Source organism: Lichenostomus cassidix, unplaced genomic scaffold (genome assembly GCF_008360975.1).
Source record: "Lichenostomus cassidix isolate B80296 unplaced genomic scaffold, HeHo_3.0 HiC_scaffold_43, whole genome shotgun sequence".
Classification (NCBI taxonomy): domain Eukaryota; kingdom Metazoa; phylum Chordata; class Aves; order Passeriformes; family Meliphagidae; genus Lichenostomus; species Lichenostomus cassidix.
Window position 1 is genome coordinate 4,183,131 of NW_028147635.1, and position 17,699 is coordinate 4,200,829.

General features: G+C 55.2%; 2 protein-coding genes and 1 long non-coding RNA gene across 3 annotated transcripts in view; all 3 read left to right on the top strand.

Annotated features, from left to right (window-relative positions):
* LOC146421242 (uncharacterized) overlaps nt 1-17,699 on the top strand; it is a 117,253-nt gene that overhangs the window by 26,849 nt on the left and 72,705 nt on the right. The window contains 2 exon segments of the mRNA XM_085047690.1: nt 2,518-2,760; nt 3,755-4,404. Coding sequence (XP_084903816.1) covers nt 2,518-2,760; nt 3,755-4,404 — 893 coding nt within the window.
* LOC146421243 (serine/threonine-protein kinase pim-1-like) lies at nt 11,894-13,711 on the top strand. Its single transcript, XM_085047691.1, has 5 exons — nt 11,894-11,965; nt 12,078-12,392; nt 12,491-12,541; nt 12,784-13,150; nt 13,383-13,711. The coding sequence occupies exons 1-5, from the start codon at nt 11,894-11,896 to the stop codon at nt 13,709-13,711; spliced, it is 1,134 nt and encodes a 377-aa protein (XP_084903817.1).
* On the top strand, nt 13,843-14,992 carry LOC146421244 (uncharacterized). Its single transcript, XR_014848808.1, has 3 exons — nt 13,843-13,970; nt 14,217-14,317; nt 14,909-14,992. It is a non-coding gene; the product is annotated as an uncharacterized LOC146421244 (long non-coding RNA).

The following is a 17,699-nucleotide window of genomic DNA, read 5'->3' on the forward strand; positions in this document are numbered from 1 at the left end:
TGTCTCTGGCAGGCTGCATCAGGTAGCACAAACTCACGGTGGGGTCCCTGTCCCACAGCATCCCCACAGGGCCCCAGCCCGCCTGGGCAGCTGGGGGTGCCCAGCTCCATGGAATGGCACTGTACCTCCACTGGGACGGGAGAGCGCATCTTGCTGGGATCGGTGGTGAGATCCAGGCAGCAGGATGAACTCAGGACCGATGGATCCATTGGGGGCAGCTCAACAGCTAGAAGGGTGTAGGGCGCGGGGAGCAGGGAGCAGGGTGCACGCTGGCCTCCTCGCTGGCTCCAGGGACAATGGTTGTGTTGTGCTCAACAGCAGGAGCTGGAGGCTCCACCTGCAACATGGGCTGTGACATCACAATTCTGGGAGCTGGGATGTCACAGGAGCTCCAGGGCCACTCTGCACTGGGGGCTCAGGATCGTAGAACGTCCAAATCCTTGAATGATTTGGATTTGACAGAACTCTTCAGATGATCTCTCTCCAACCTGAGCAACCTCCCACCGGACAGGGATGTTCAGGACCACGTCTAAGTTGGCCTTGGGTGTTTCCAGGGCTGGGACATCCGCAGCCACTCTGCACAGCCTGTGCCATTGCCCACTACACTCGCAAGAAATAACATTTTCCTAACATCCAATCCATTCCTACTCGCAGTTTGAAGCCATGCCCTTGTCGTGTCACTACAGCTCCCAACAAAGAGTTGCTCTCCCGCTTCCCTGTGGTCCCTTCACACCCTGCAAAGGTGCTGGGAGGTCTCCACGCAACCTTCTCTTGTCCAGCCTCAACAGCTCCAACTTTCTCAGCCTGTCTTCACACGGCAGGTGCTCCAGTGCCCTCAGCAATGCCGTGGGCTATTCTGCACTTGCTCCATCAGTTGCCTGTCCTCCTGCTGTTGGGGAGCCCAGAGCTGGAGGCAGCCCTGCAGCTGGGCTGTCCTGAGAGGGGAGGAGACAGGCAGGATGTCCTCGCCGCCCTGCTGCCCACGCTGTGGGATGACCCTGGCGTGTGTGTGTGGGGGTTCTGGGCTGCCACTGCCCAGGGCTGGCTCCTGCTGGGATGCAGATGTGAGGCTGGTGTCCAGCTCTTGTTCTCTTGGCTGCACACAAACAAACATCACAGCCCTGTCTCCTCACCAGCCACCCGTGGCTTCAAAAGTTCGTAGCACAGGTCACACGCCAGCTCCCGCCCCACTGCTTTTGCCGCAGCCTCACAGTTCAATCTTCAACGTGCTGGGAAACTGCTCAGTGTCATTCTGTTACTCCAATGGATACACAAACGTTTCCTTGTGCCGACTGCAAATCGTTTTTCTAGTTACACTGTTGCATTGGTGGTACTGACCCAGAGTTCTTTCAATTCATTCCACTTGTTCAGAGGGCAGAGTGAGTTAGGACTTGCTTTGTACATAGGCACAAAAATGTAGCAATGATCTGGTGAGCTATGGATTTATTTCCATCCAAATACGACTCTTCCTAATACAGAAATCAGCCTCTCAATTACCCACACTGCCATTTCAAGTCCTTTTGCTGGGAAAAGAACTACCTGCAACTACACGGAAGTGTTCTGAAATCTATTCCCCGGGTGTCCCCGAGGGAGGACGCCCAGCAGAGCCACAGCCTTGGCTCTATGTGACACGAGGACAGAGAGCAGCCGTGTGCCCCGATCGACCGCGGCAGGGGGAGCGCAAATCCACGGCGACAGGGGGAGGAACACATCTCCGTTTTCACTGTAGCCCGGAGCAGCCCAGAGCCTGCTGAGCACCTGGGAGCATCTCCCTGCCCTGGCACTGACCAGCGACCTCCCCTGGGGACACCCGTGTGTGGAAAATCACACCGCCAAAGGCCAGTGCCCACAAGAGAGGAAAAAGAGTCCTGCAAAAATCCCCTTGATTTAAATCAAGGGAAAGAGTTCGCTCGGCCATTCCCCTGCGGGGTCTCTCTCAAGTGTCTGGAGGGTGCAGCCTCTTTTTGATCTGAAAGTGCCGATCATATGTTGCCCTCTGCCTTTCCCCATTGGCTGAGGTACTAGGAAGGGACAGGCTTCCCAAACCACTTACTACATATTCCCCCTTTGACGTGAGTCCCCCACCCCGCATCATGCGCTGTCTGATCACTAAAATTAGCTCTGAGCCCACCCTGGGCCCAGAAATTAATCCCCATCAATCTCTCAAGCCTGCACCTTTTTTCCTAGAGTTCACAAGTGCAGGCTGAGCTTGGTTCGGTAACAAACCTGCACGGTTTGATGTTCCTACAGACCCCTCTCGTTTCTCTCCACAACCTGACTGCTTCTTTCCGCTTCTCTCATCCTTTCTAAAGGCATTCACACCCTTTTCTCCTCCCAGCCGGGAGACTCAGCAGCTCCTGGGAAGAGCAGGGCACATCAGGCATGGCTCTGCTCCACCAGCCAGGCAAGGCACTGGCCTTGGCGATTGCCAAAGCCTGGCAGCTCTGCAGTTGCCGGCAGCCGGAGCAGCTCGGCTCCCGGAGCCTCCAGCGCCGGCCGAGCCCCCTTTGCCCCAAGGTGCTGCCGGCCCTGCTGCGGCTGCCGTGGGCAGCGGGTGTCCGGGCAGCTCCGTGCCTGCCCCGGCCGTGCTCGGGGAGCGCCGGGCTCGGAGGGGACGCTGCCCGGGCAGGGGCTGAGCTCGGGCACCTGTTGGCCCTCGGGCTCCTGTGGGAGCCCCAGCCCCGCAGCCCCAGCCCCGCAGCCCTGCCGCTGCCAGCATCGCAGCCCGCCGGGACTCTGTGCCGGCAGCCAGCGCCGACCGTACAGCCACCTCCGGGCATCCACGGCCCCTGCCCAGCACGGCCTGCACTGCCCCATCCAGGGCTCAGCCGAGTCGGGCTCAGGCTCCAGTGGCTGCTGCCAGCAGCAGGAAATCGGGCAGCGCCAGGATCACCTGGCGTGGCTTTCGTCTCTTGAACGATGGCACAGAAATGTAATGCACGGGAGGAGCAAAGCCCAGAGCCCTTGGAGGCTCCAAGGCTTAACCATCAGCCCCTGCAGCTCCAAAAGCTGCTCCCCGCAGCCTGGCTCCAGCAATTCCCAAGGCTGCCGTGGCCTTCAGAGCATGACAGGGATTTGTCATCCCTGCAGCCTGATGCCAGCTCTCGGCCCAGGACTCCCGAAGGCTCAAGGAGGAAGGCCGGCAGAAGGTTTTTACCTGTTTGGTGGCATCGCTGCAGAGGCTGCTCCTGTCAGAGTCGCCTCTCTGATGGTAACAGATATGCTCCTGGGGACACTGCTCTGCCTCAGCCCAGGAACACGGGCAGCGCCCAGTGCCGGGAGCAGCGTGAGTGAAAGCTCCCCGTGCGCAGAGAGCCCCAGCCCTGGGGTGGCCGTGCCAGCAGCCCCAGAGACCTCCAGCCCCAGGAACAGGGAGCAAGCCCAAATCACAACCCTGTATATGCGGCTTGTGCCCAGAGGAATGGCAAAGAAAGCTCGGGAGTGGAAAACAAATGACAATTTATTTACAGAAGAGCAGCAACAACAACATGCTGCAGAAGGTATTTACAACAGAAGAACCTTTATAACAACAACAATCTATAGAATGCATTTATAGTGGAAGGTTGTATCCAAAAACTAAAATTTGAAAAACATATTTACAAACGGCCATAACAACAACTAATAAAACGTATATACAGGATGTCCATCACCTCCATCAGTCCTGGAAGAAAAGCAAGCAGCAGGGTCACAAGAGGATCCACACTGGGGAGAGGCCCTAGAAGTGTTTTGAGTGTGGGAAGAGGCTTCACACCAGCTCCAACCTCCTCCTGCACCAGTGTATTCACACAGAGGAGAGACCCTTCCGCTGCCCTGACTGCAGGATGGGCTTCAAGCTCAACTCCCACCTTGTCAGCCACCAGCACATCCACACCGGGGAGAGACCCTCTGAGTGTGGGGAATGTGGAAAGAGCTTCAGCAAGAGCTACAGCCTGATTCGCCACCAGAGGATCCACACTGGCGGGAGGCCTTTTGAGTGTGAGCAATGTAGGAAGAGCTTCGGCAGGAGGTCTGAGCTGATCGTCCATGAGAGAATCCACACTGGGGAACGGCCTTATGAGTGTGGGGAATGTGGGAAGAGCTTCAACTGGAGCTCTCACATGATCAAGCACCAGATGGTCCACACTGGGGAGAGGCCCTATGAGTGTTCCAAATGTGGGAAGAGGTTTCTGACCAGCTCCAACCTCCTTCTACACGGGCGGATTCACACAGGGGAGAGACCCTTCTGCTGCCCTGAGTGCAGGAAGGGCTTCAAGAACAACTCCACCCTCATCACCCACCAGCGCATCCACACTGGGGAGAGACCCTATGAGTGTCCTGAGTGTGGGAAGAGCTTCTCCAGCAGTTCTCACTTGACCAAACACCAACGGAGCCACTGGTAAGGGAAGCCCTGCAAGTGCCCTGACTGCAGAAAGAGCTTCATGTGCTGCTCCAACTTCATTCCCCATTGGAGCACCTACGTTGGGAAGAGCCCTGATGACCCTCACTTGCAGGGACCCACACTGGGAAGACACCTGGCTGGTGGCTTCCACATCCTCCTGATTCCCTGTAGCCACCTGGACAAACACAGGCTGGAACATCCATCGGGACTCACATTGATATCGGAAATTCTTTGGGAAGGGCTGATTTATTAACTTTATATCCCCTAAAAAATGTCACCTGCTGTGTCCAGTTGTTTCTTCTGGTGGCATCAAGCAACACTGGATGATCTTAGAGATCTTTTCCAACCTGAATAATTTCCTTCTTCATCCTGTAAAAACAACCCAAAATTGGGGTAAAATTAAATAAATGAAACAAAGTAATCTAAAGCTGCACCATTTTACTGGGATTTGTGGGTGACTTTGAGATTCAGGGGAAAATTAATGAGGATTTGGGTGTTCTGGGGCTGCCCAGGCTGGGGTACATGGCCATGATCTCATAGTTGTGCCAGCAAAACGTGTCCACCTGAGCCCATCTGTTCTCCATTAATTCCGGTTTTTTGTCCCAGTGCCTGGCCTGGGTCTCCCCATTTGGGGTGTGCTCCTCAAGGTGCTCAAATTGCTGCTGAAGTGCCCAAGCTGCCCCCAGCTGTGGTTGTTCCTGTCCACCAACCTCTCCTGGTCAGTGTCATGGGGGCTGGGAGGGGGTTTAGGGGCTCCTGAGGGGACTGGGAGGGGCTTTTGTGGCTCTTGGGGGCATTTGTGGTGCTTGGAAGGGTCTTGGTGGAGTCTGTGAGGGAGTTTTGGGGTCCTGGCCTGGCTCTGTGGCTTGGAGAGAATTTGGGTGGGTCTTGGAGAAGATAGGAAAGGGGTTATGGTGTCTCTTGGGACCATTTATATTGCAGGGAGTGGTTTGGGAGGATCCTAGAAGGAGCTGTGGGGTGGTTTAAGAGGCCTGTGAGTGACTATGGAGCTGGGAGGGGCTTTGAGGCCATTGTGATCCCCCAGACCCCCAAAGCTGCCCCCAGACGCTGCTCCCCAAGATGCTGCCAGGGTTCAGGGGCTCCATGCTGGGGTTCATCCTCCTGGTGCTGTGGGAGAAGGTGAGGGGTGTCCCCAGGGATCATGTGTGTCCCCCAGAGCGTGGGTGACCCCTCCCCATCCCAGTGTCACCCCCTTTTCCCTCCCCACGGGGCTCCTGACCCAGCTCCTGCTCCCCCCAGGAGGGAATTTGGGGAGGGGGCAGAGGGGGTGCACAGCCCCCGCCGGGGGATGACCCTGAGCCAGTGCCCTTTGTTTAGCACCAACCTGGGCTTGGGGCTGCAGGAGGAAGAGGCTGATGGGAAGCAGATCCTGCAGGTGGGACAGTGCTTGGGGTCAGATGAGCAGTGTTGGACTTCTGTGGGGGAACTGTGAAGGTGGGTGGGGTTGAGTGACCTCACAGTGACCTCACCCAGCCCTCTGTGACATCACACAGCCACCGTGTGATGTCACAGACAACTCTATGATGTCATACCTCCCTGTAATTTCATACACCTGCGCTGTGATGTCACAGCTCACTCTGTGATGTCACTGCCTCCTCTATGATGTCACAGAGTAAGTCTGTGATTTAACAGCTGCCCTGTGATGTCACACAGTCCCCCCTATGATGTCACAACCCACTCTGCGTGTCACTACCCATTCTGTGATGTCCCACAGCCTTTCTGTGATGTCACAGAACTGCCCTGTGATGTCACAGCCCTATATGTGATGTCACAACCCTGCTCTGTGATGTCACACCACCACCCCGTAGTGTCACAGCCCACTCTGTGATGTCCCACAGGCAGCTCTGTGATATCACAGCCCACTCTACCATGTCCCATCACCATCCTGTGATGTCACAGCCCTCTCTGTGATGTCACACAGCCTCCTCTGTGTCACAGCCTGCTCTGTGATGTCACTCATTCCCTCTATGATGTCATAGCTGCTTGATGACCTCACACAATGCATTCTGTGATGTCACACAGCTCCTTTCTGACATCACAGCTGCTCTGTGGTTCTATGACAGCCACAGAGGTGTTCCCAAAAATTCAGTAAAATAAAAACCTTCTTAACACCAGTGCAGCATTAAGCAGCAGCATTCTTTATTTGGCCAGATGCACAGGGAAGAGCTCCTTCCAAAGCTGTGCATGCTGAGCACGGGAAAGTTCCTGTTTCTATCCTGTATTTTACAGACCTATTCAGTGATTGTCCCAGAATAAACCTACATATGATCATCTTTTACCCAAAATCATTACCATACTTCCCCCCACCCTTTGCACATCTGTTCTTCTGTCCTGGGGCTCTCTTTGGTGGTCCCTGGTGGTTGGTGACCCCAAAGTCATACCTGACTGCCTGGTGAGCTGGTAGAAGTTGGCACACCTGGGCTGATTGCTTCCTACAGAATAAGCACTGTGTGGTTCCAGGGGCCAGGGGGTTCTGGACAGTAAGCATTGTATGAACCCAGCAGGTGCAAATGATTTTTCATCTGGCAACATTCCCCCTCTTTGAGGCTTGGGAAGCTCCTCTTCCCTTCAAGCCTTCATAAGCCTCACTCTGCTCTTTTACTCACATTCTGTCAGTTCCTCAGTTGCATTCACAGTTGTGTTCTTTGCACAGCTTAAAACAAGTGTCATAATCACAATTATTACTGTGATCCCAATCATATTTTACAAAAGTAAGGCCAACCAAGCAGTCAGAGAAAATCCAAGTCCTTTAAATATTTTATTTAACCAGTTACTTTCTAATCCACCCCTTAATTCCCTGCTGGATGCAGCAACCGATTTTATCCTCTCTGCCTGATCATCCAATTCAGCATCACATTTAGAAGGTGCACACAAGTTTGTTGTTTCAATTCAAGTATCCTCATACTCCATGTAACAGCAAAAGATCTAATGACAGTTTGTTCTGTAAGGTCATTTTAGTTGTGGCTTTCAACTGTTCATTTATTTCAGTAAACCCCAACTGAGTTGCATTCACTAAAGTTCCCATTTGCACTCCAATGCTGTGTGTTTGGTCTGTTCCTAAAGGCAGATCTTTGAGGAGTAAAGATGGATTCTAAAATCCATCCCACTGCAGTTCCCATGCTGGGATGTTTCCAAGTTTCATCCCCTTTAACCTTTCCCCACAGCTGGGTTCCCAGGGGTGATTCCTTCCACAAGGGACATAACCTTAAAACCCCAAGTGTCCATTGTGCTCTTGATTCCCCCAAGGGCAAATGTGTGCCCCAAATTCCATCACTTCCCACCCATCCTGAGTGAACTAATGATTTCACCATGTCCTGCTGACAGTCTGTGACTTGCCAAGCTGAACTGTTTGTTAGGTGAGACCTAACAGATGTCATTAAGAAAGGCAGAATAATTTCTACAGACACATCCCACCCTCAGAGCCTGGGCCACAGCCATGAGCCACTGTACCTCAGGATTCCAAACAGTTCAAGTGTCTATCCAAATGCAATTCCACTTTTCCTTTGCCCTGGGATCCTTTGGCCTTGGCCTTATTAAATCAGGGTATTTTATACCCACCTGTAAGGGTCCTCTGGGAGGCCTGGGCTCCCTTCCCAGTCCAGACACCACTGAACTGGCTGGATATATTCCCACTGTCCTGTCTGAGGGCTATTCCATACTTCTGGAATTTGACATCCCCAAGGGGTATCAGTGCAATCTGTCAGCCAATAGATATTTCCTGAGGTGATTTCCAGGTCCAGTTTTGAGATATTACAATTCTCAACAGTGTCGTTCTGATGTGTAAGAATTCCTTTGGAAGGAATATTCTCCTTCCATCCCTTTCCATTTGCCCTGGGTGCTATTTCCTTCCCACACCTGTTCCCAGATTTTTGTCAAAGCGCTGACTAAAGCTCCCCACAGAATTGGATTTTCTGCAGAGAAAATGTGTTGGCAAACAAGCTGTTATAGGGGTTACATTCTGTAATCTGCAAAAATCTTGCACTAACTTTAAGACCACATTTCCCTCCCCAGAGGTTAACAACATAGTTTCTATTGTTATTATAAATATGCAATTAGTCATCATCTTCATCTAGATCCAATAAACAGCATCCCCTTAGAAAATCATATTTGATACCTAAAACAGTAGTGTATATATATATATATATATGTAACCTGCAGGGTCCAGGGTATCAGTCAGTTTTCTCTCTGCTGTATTTAATGTGTGGTTGCTGGTTTTACCTGCGTGTGATGAACCCAGGGTTCAATTCCTTCCACCCTGAGGGCAGTGTAGGTTACCAGGAGAACTTGGAAAGCTCCTTTGCACTCTTCCTTCAAGGGTTCAGAGCTCCAACTCTTTACATACACAAAATCCCCAGACTGGAATGGATCAACAGGGACATCCACAGCAACTGGTCCTGACAGGGTTATAAACCACCTTTCCTAAAGAAACCAGGTATAGATTTAAGTCTGTTTCTCCCTTTGGATGGATTTCTCCAGGAACTGATGGTGTTTGGTACAGCCAACCCTACAGCAATTCACTGTTTTTGTCCCTGGCTGAATTCTGACTCACAGAAGAGCCAGAGGAAGGGTCTGTGGCTGTTTTAAAGAGGTTTCTTGGCACATTTTCCTAATTTGTTGTTTCATATTCTGATTCATCCTTTCCATTTTCCCACTCACCTGTGGTCATCAAGGGCTCTGTCAGTCCTTTTTTATACCCAGGGTTTTGCTCAGCTGTTGCACCACATCTGCTATAAAATGGAGGCTTCTCCCTGAAGACAAACCAAGTTGCCCCCAAATCTTGGTATGATTGATTAAGCATAATATTTACCACTTCCCTGGATTTATTGGTGCGACAGGGAAAGACCTCTGGCCATCCAGAAAATTTGTTCACCAATACCAAAAGACAGTGATTCCAAATTTGTCTGGGTAATTTGGAGAAATAGATTTCCAGTAACTTCCAGGTGAATTTCCCAGTTTAACTGTTCCAGGAGGTGGCCTTTTCCTGTTTATGGGATTGTTTTTAAATAAATTGAACAATTCACTGTTACTGATTTTGCAATTTCATTCTATCCCACACCAAGCAGAGAATTTCAAAGATTAGATATCCTGGACTCAGTCCCCCAGTGGGTTTTGTTGTGGGTTTTTTCCTTTATTTCCCTCATTACAAAAGCTAATTCATCCACCCCTCTTCATTCTTAGTGGCTTTTAACATATTTGGTAAACATTGATTTTTACAGGGTTCCACTCCCCTCCCACTCGGTTAGGGGGGTCTCACCCCACCTTTTAGCACCCCTTCTCCCATCTACCAGCCCCATCCCCCTGCTCCTCCCCCAGCTCACCCCAGAGCTCCTCACCTGTGGCCAGGGGACTCCCAGCGCCACCAGTGCCACCAGTAGGGCCCCAGCTGCCCCCACACGCTCTTGCCGTGCCCAGCGCCGGTTTTGCAGGTGCCCAGAGCCCCAAAGCAGCCCAAAGCGCTCTGCCCTGGGGGGTCCCCAAAGCGGCCCCGCCCCGCGCGGCACGGGCAGCACCAGTCCGGAGCTGTCCACCCTGGGTCCATCCCGTGCTCAGCAGAGCATCCTGTGCTCTGTCAGCACTCGCTGCTCCTTCGGGAAGGATTTGGGATTTCTGCCAGGCACTGACACTGAACCTCACCCCAAACTGCCCCGGTGCCATTGCTGTCCCCTCGGCGCTGGGCAGCTGCTGTCCCAGGGGAAGCAGGGACACAAAGGAAGCCAAGTGCAGCCCAGCTGCCCGCGCTGATCCAGACGAGCCCCAGGGACAAGGTCCTGCAGAGCCACACGGAGCCCTCGGCTCCTGGCTGGGAACGGCTTGTGTTGTGGCTGCCCCAGCAGCCAGAGCGAGTCCTGGAGCTCCCCCAGCTCCTGCAGCAGGACCCAGGTTCCACCTGCTCTGCCAGGCCCTGGCCAGGGGCCAGCAGATCCACTGGCTCCATGCAAAGGGGGAAGACAAGAAGAATGCATTGGATGCAGCCCCCAAGGACCTCGAGCAAATTGTTCAGGAACATCCAGACCTTGAGCTGATGTTTGCAAAGCTGCAGCTGGCAGAGTTCTGTGGCACAGGAGACCCAGCACGGGAAGAAGAGATCTACAAGGAGCTGCAGGAGAAACACCCTGAGCCTCAAAGGCTGTCACACTCCAAATCTCTGCTGGAGAAAGTTCTTCCTCTCCAGGAAGGGATCCCGAGATGAGGCTAAAGCAAAGTTTGTGGCTGGTGACAAATTTCCTGTGCAGATAGAGCAGAGCAGGGACTGCAGGTGGAGGCTGGGAGCCTGGGAAGGAGGAAGGCGTGGGGAAACTGTTTTGTTAGGGTTTGTTTTAGTTCTCCTTCTCATACTGTGATTTGCTTAGAAATCAATTCCATTAATTTCCCTAACTTGTGTCTGTTGTGCCCCTGACAGTGACCAGTGAGTGACCTCTCCCTGCCCTCATCCCAGCCCACGAGCCTTTCCTCCTGAGTTCTGTGTCCTGCACCTGTGAGGAGAGTGACAGAGCGGCTTTGGTGGCACCAGGCACCCGGCCAGGGCCAGCTCAGCCCAATAATCCCTGCAATTCATTCCCTCCAGGAAAGGTTCTTGAAAAGAGCAAACAGGACTGTGGAGAAGATTCCTGGAAAACTGAAACAGCTTTCCAGAAGTGAAATGAAAATGCAAAGAAACAATCTGAGATGTTTTCCTCTATTTATTTATGTGCTCTCCTTTTCCATGTTGCACTACTTCTCTATGCCATTAACTGCAAATGGATCTCACCTCGAAGATCCATGACATAGCATGTTTTAGACTCTCTGAAATACCATGAGTTACACACAGTTTGTCTTTCCCCGTTCTGCTTGGAAAGCAATGCCTGAGACACAAGTGCAGTGCTTGGGTCAGGTATGAATTCTAGAGACAGGGAATGTGCTCCGCTAGTGTTTGACCCTCAGCAGGAACAATGCACAGAGCAGCCAAGGGGATTGCTGTGCCACTGTGCAGCAGTCAAGCCTCTGGATGTGGGCTGAACACGGCAAAGTTCCCGTGTATGGACAGACTCAGGGGCTCGGCCGTGGGGCGCGCGGGGGCGAGCGGGGAACGGACAAACGGCCACTCGGACAAACGGCCACTCGGACAAACGGCCACTCGGACAAACGGCCACTCGGACTAACGGAGACTCGGACTAACGGCCCCGGAGCTTCAGTTGCAGCGGCGGCAGCGGCGGCAGCGGCGGCAGCGGCGGCAGCGGCGGCAGCGGCGGCAGCGGCGGCAGCGGCGCAGCTGCAGCTAAGGAACAGTTTCTAGGACCCTCTCCGTCCCTTTCTCCTGCTCCTCCTCTCCCTCTCCCCCTTTCCCGCCTCCTCTCCCGGTGTCCCTTTCCCTGTGTCCCCTCCCTTTCGCGGGCTCCCTCTCCCCCTGCCGGGCGGGGCCATGCGCCTGGCCCGCCCCCTGCCCCGGCCGGGGCTGCCCCCTTCCCGCCCCCGGGCGGCCCGCCGCGCTCTCGGCTCCGCCCGGCTGTCGCCGGCATGGCTGTGGCGCTGCTGGGCGGGCCTCAGTGGCCACGGCTGGGGCAGCATCGCCTGTCCCTGGCTCCGCCTGTGCGGGCGGCGGCCCCGGCTGTCCCGGCTCCAAGCCCGGCGGCGGCCCCGGCTCCAAGCCCGGCGGCGGCCCCGGCTCCAAGCCCGGCGGCGGCCCCGGCTCCTCCCGGAGCCCGAGGAGGACACACACGACTCGGCCGCTCCCGCCGCCTCGGCCGCAGCTTCCCCGGCCCGAGCTCCGCCGCTCAACAGCGCGGCCGCCGGCCCCGAGCCGCCGCTGCCCCGTTGCGAGGGGGATGCCCGGCCCGGGGCGGTGCAGAGGCGGTCGGGGGCCGCGGGTGGCCCCGGGCCGGAGGCTGAGATCCGCGTCTCGCCCGCAGGAACGACGCCGGAGGCCCTGCTGGAGCGGTACCGGGTGGGCTCGCTGCTGGGCAAAGGCGGGTTCGGCAGCGTCTATGCAGCGACACGCGTGGCGGACGGCGCCCCGGTGAGTGGCGGGGCTGGCGGCGGGCGGAGGAGGAGGAGGAGGGTGGGGCTGGGCAGGGCGGGCGGCGAGCTCATGCCACTGCTCCCCTTGGCTCGCAGGTGGCCATGAAGTGTGTGTCCCGGAGCCGCATCCGGCATTGGGCCGAGCTGGTGAGTGAGCCATTGGGGCGAGCGGGAGAAAGCGGGGCGTGCTGGGTCCGTGGGGATAAGCCGGGGCCTGGCAGGCTGCAGGGCACCAGGACGCCTGCAGGGAGGGAAGGAGGGAGGGATGGAGAGGGAGCGGGAGCGTGGGCTCAGCGGAGGACGCAGAGCATACCGGGCTGGCTGAGGGCATCATTGTGGAGCCCCGGCACGGCATCAGCCCCGCTGACGGCACGGTGCTCCTCCCGCAGCCTGACGGCACCAGCGCACCCCTGGAGATAGTCCTGCTGAGCAAGGTGTCCACGGGGTGCCCTAGCATCATCCAGTTGTTGGAGTGGGCTGAGCTCTCCACCTGCATCTGGATGGTGATGGAGCGCCCGGAGCACTCTCAGGACCTCTCCCGCTTCATTCGGGCACGGGGCTTCCTGTCTGAGGAGGTGGCGCGGGAGATGTTCCAGCAGGTCCTGGAGGCTGTGTGGCACTGCACCATCTGCGGGGTCCTGCACAGGGACATCAAACCAGAGAACATCATCATCGACCTGTGCACGGGACAGGCCAAGCTGATTGACTTCGGCTGTGGCACCTATCTCCAGGAGGCAGCATACACCAGCTTTGCAGGTGAGCCCAGCCAGGGCTTTGCTCCCACTCCCAGCATCTGGTGGCCCAGCATGTCAGGGCCCAAGCTTGGGCCTTCCCAGGGCTTCCCAGGGCTGCCCTCTTGCAAGCCCAGGTTTGTGCATGAGTGCTGCTGGCGAGAAGGCAGTGGCTTGCCCGGCATGCCCAGGGATGCTGGGGCGAGGCTCTGGGAGCAGGCAGCGTTCCCCTGATGGACTGTGTGTGTATTCTGTAGGAACAGCAGCCTACAGCCCCCCGGAGTGGAAGGACTTCGGCTGGTACTACGGCGAGCCAGCTACCATCTGGTCTCTGGGCATCGTGTTGCACCAGATGGTCTGCGGGGAGCACCCGTTCAGCAGGGGCCGAAGTATCAGCTGGGGCCAGCTCCCGCTGCCAGAACGGCTCTCTCCAGGTGCATCCTCATCTCTGCGGCACGGGGGGGAAGAGCAGCGCTGGGAGGCAGCGGCGGGCTCATGGGCTCATGAGCTCCCGCTCTGGCAGCTGCTGAGGAGGTGGCACACGTCCCGCTCTCCTCCCAGGCAGAGAATGCATGAGGAAGCTTAGGCTGAGCTCTGAGCATATCCAGCATAGCCTGGGCGTGCTCAGGAATAGTGGGGCAAAGCAGACAGGAGCCTTCTCCAACTGACTGGCGCTTTCTGCTTCCTCTCCGCAGACTGCCAAAGGCTTATCCGGTGGTGTTTATCTGTGCACTCCATGGACAGGCCATCCTTGGAAGACCTGTTCTGTGATCCTTGGGTGCAGGATATTCACCAGCCGTAGAAGAAGGGAGAGAGCCTCACAGCCCATTGGATTCGTTGGCCTGGTAAGTGGCAGCTCCACACAAATCCCTTGGCAATAAAAATCCAAGGAACGCAGCCTTTTTTGTCATGCCCGTGTCACGGAGCAGGGGCCATGGGATGGGAACATGCAGCTCTCTCATGTGCTGGAGCTGAGCTGCTCTTGCCAGCACTGCTGGCCACCACGCAAGCTGCTGTTGCTTGTCCTGCTCGGCGCACTTCAGCTGGGGCCCTGGGCAGAACACTGACAGCCTGGTCTCTCCCACCCCCAGGGAAGAAGGAGCCCCCAGAGGAGCTGCACCAGGTGGGGCTGCTGCTGGAGACACAGAGGACGACGTGGAGGATGACAAGATCTCCCTCGACCTGGCCCCTGGTAAGCTGAAGACGATGCACTGGGATTTGGGCACCTGCTTCAGAGCCAGGCTCCAGAGCCAACGTGCAGATGAGTCCACAGCCAGGGGGATGCTCCCACACGTGGGCATTGCACAGCCTGGCTGGGCACCGAAGGCTCCCTGCCCGCTCTGCTGGGGCAGGTGCAGCTCATTCTTCAGTGGGCTGCCAAGCTGATTTTTAGCTGGGCTGGATCCCAAATGGGAGCAGCAGCCCCCAGCAGGTAGCGTGCCCTGGGCTGGGGCTGGAGCTGGGGGCAGCCACCCTGACCAAAACAAACCCCCATGGGGGGAGCAGAGGTGGGACTCCAGAAGCTGTGCAGCAGCAGGTTTGTTTGGCAGGGGAGGAAGGGCTTGGGCTGCTCCACTGCCCTTGTTTGCCCTGGGTTACCATTATTTTGGGGGAGCAATGAAGGGGGAAGGGAGAAACCTTGGTTTCCCCCAGCCGTGAGTGGGTTTTTCCCTGGCATGGAGGGGTCAGTCCTTCCTTGAGCTCCTGACAGTGATAATGTAACTTTTTTCTTGTTTCCACCTTTGGTTTGTAATCTCATTATTTTGCTGTTTGGTTTTTAAAGGAATAACTCTCACTGTTGTCTGGTCTGGATGGAGCAGTGCTGGGACCAGCTGCAGAATGGCTCAGATGTGCCCTTGGAGAAAGGTGAGGACATCCTTTGGGAGCAGCTTTTCTTCCAGCAGCAGATGCCATGAGGTGGATCCCCATCATCTCAGCAGGGGTGGGATGAGGGCTCTGGGGAGATGGCAGTGAGCACAGGAGCATCCTGCTCTGGGCAGCTGCTGAGGAGGTGGCTCTGCCATGGCTGGCTGGAGGCTGGGCACATGTCCTGCCCTCCTGCTCTCCTCCCACAGGCAGCAATGATGGGGAGGTTTGGGCACAGCTCTGAGCTCAGCCAGCATGGCCTGGGCACTGCAGGCAGTTGGGACGAGGGGACAGGAGCCTTCAGCTGATGGGCAGTTTCTGGTTTCTCTCCTTCCAGCAGGGCTCTGCGGATGCTGAGGCTGCTCTGGGCTCTGCAGGGCTCTGCTGGGGCTCAGCCCTGAGCACGGCTGGGCCTGCTCTGCCCTCCCATTGCTCTGACAGCTCTGTATCAGACGAGCCTGTTCTGAGCACAGCGACGGAGCTTTCTGCTTGTGCAGGTGAGTGAGACTCTCCTGCAGGCCCAGAGATTGCAGTGAGGGATACACATCCAATTGGCAAGAACCCCAACACTCCACAGTCCCAGCTGAACACCTGTATGTCCACAGGATGTTTTGTCTGTCCCACTCTTCCTTCCTTTTGGGTTGGAATTGTGCAATTGCACTTTCTTCCTCCTCTAGAAGTGCCACAAGTGAGCCAAACCTGGCGAGTGGGCTGTGTTCCTAAGGCAGTGCAGTCTGGAGTTGATGGATGAAGAATTCCCCTTCTTGACTTCCAAACCAGAGCAAAAAGCTGTAAGTGGGACTTTGCATTTTTAAGAAACCACTGACAATTTCAAAGGGAATGCACAGCTCGTTCGCAGGGTGAGAAGGAAGGACATTTTCTTAATGGGATGGGGATCAGCAGAATCTGGATTCCCAGTCCTGCTCGGAGCTGGCAGGGCACAATCAATTTCCTATTGCTTCAACCACAATTTAAAATAACTTAATATTGGAAACAAAGTCCAGAATCTATTAAGAAAAGGCTGATGAAGTCAGTAAGATAGATCCATGCTATCAGCACATTGACAAAGTAAATAACTGAGCTCTCTTTTACAAAAGATCAGTTACCTCTTAATCCAAAGTTACAGAAGATTTTACACTACACACCTGAGTTTTGTTTTTATCTTTCATATTTCATCTAGGCTTTCTACTTTTTTTTTTCTCTTTTTTTTTTTTCCTTAAACCAGGAAACCTGTCCTAAAAAGAAATGTCCTTTGCTCCTGGTTTTCATGTGAAGCAGCTCCCTTCCCTCTGGCCCCAGGGCTTGGGGCACTGTCAGCACCTGCTGCTTCAGCCACTGCTTCTGCTGGCATTGAGAGCAACAACCAGATTGTGGCTGATCCCGAGGGAGCAGCAGCAGGGCCTGGAGCTGATCCCTGAGGCTGGGGCAGGGCTGGACAAATGACCCCACAGCAGCACCAGCAGCAGCAAATGGAGCTGACTTTGAGCACAGCCCCTGCCACTCTTGCCTCCTGTTTGCAGTGGTGTCACAGCAGCCTGAGGCACCTGGGAGCCCTCAGTGCCAGCAGGGACTTGAGATGGCAGGCCCTGGGCTCCTGGAGGTTGTGCAAGGAACGGAGCTGGGCACTCCCTGTCCATATGGATCTTGCAGATGGAAAAGGCTGCTGTGCCCAGGCAGCTCCAAGGGCAGAGAAATGAGGCTCTCGAGCACTTGATCTGTGCCAGTTCCACAGTCCTGGGCAGCAGCCAGCGAGCAGAGGGGGAACAGAGGGCACAGCAAGAGGGACAAAAGCAGTCAAGTGCAGAGACTGGAGAGAGCCAGACCTGGCAGAAGGAACAGCTGCTTCCTTGCACTCTTGAAGAAAGCTCTTGGCTGTTTCAGAGCACTGAAAGGCGTGAAGGGCAGAGAGGAGGTGACACCAAGCAATGCCCCTGTTTTCACACCCTCCCCTCTCAGTGTCCCAGAAGGAATTGGATGAACTGTATTCTTCTCTTCGACTCGTCTCGTTCAGCATGAGCAGCTTAGCACCAGGAGCTAAAGGGCCTGAAGCCTCAGGCCTCAAGAGCTGACCAAGAGGGAACTTTCTGAGCAAATTAATGCTGCTAACATGGACCAGGCTGAATGGAGCAGATAAAGTCCTGGAATTCTAGAATATTTTCTGTTGAAAAAGACCTTTGAACTCATCAAGTCCAGCGTTCACGCAGCACTGTCAGCCCAGCACTAAACCACATCCCTGAAGTGCCAAGGCCTGAACAAGAGGCCTGACTGAGGCCTGAACAACAGGCCTGAGCCAAAGGTGACCTCTCCATGAACCTTCCAACCAAAGGTTATCTTTGTATCCACTCATTAGCAAAACATGTGTGATCATTAGCATTGTGATAGATGTATCCACTAATTAGTGAAACATGTATTGACTTTTCTGTATTTAGAAGCTAAACAAGGCCATGAAATCCAACATCTGGCCTGGTTTGGGGGTGTATGGTCAAAGTCAACTCCCTTGGTTCCCCCTTGAGCCCTGGCCAGGCTTTGGGAGAATCCAAGAGGAGAATGAATCCAGATGTTCCTGCACTGGAAGTGCTGTCAGTTTGTTTGTTCAGCACTCTCCAAGCTGGGCTCTCTCCCAGCGAGGTTGGAAGCCTCACCTGTGGCTGGACACAGCTGCAGGAATTCCCAGTGTCCAGAGTGGCTCTGCAGTCCTTGGCTGTGAC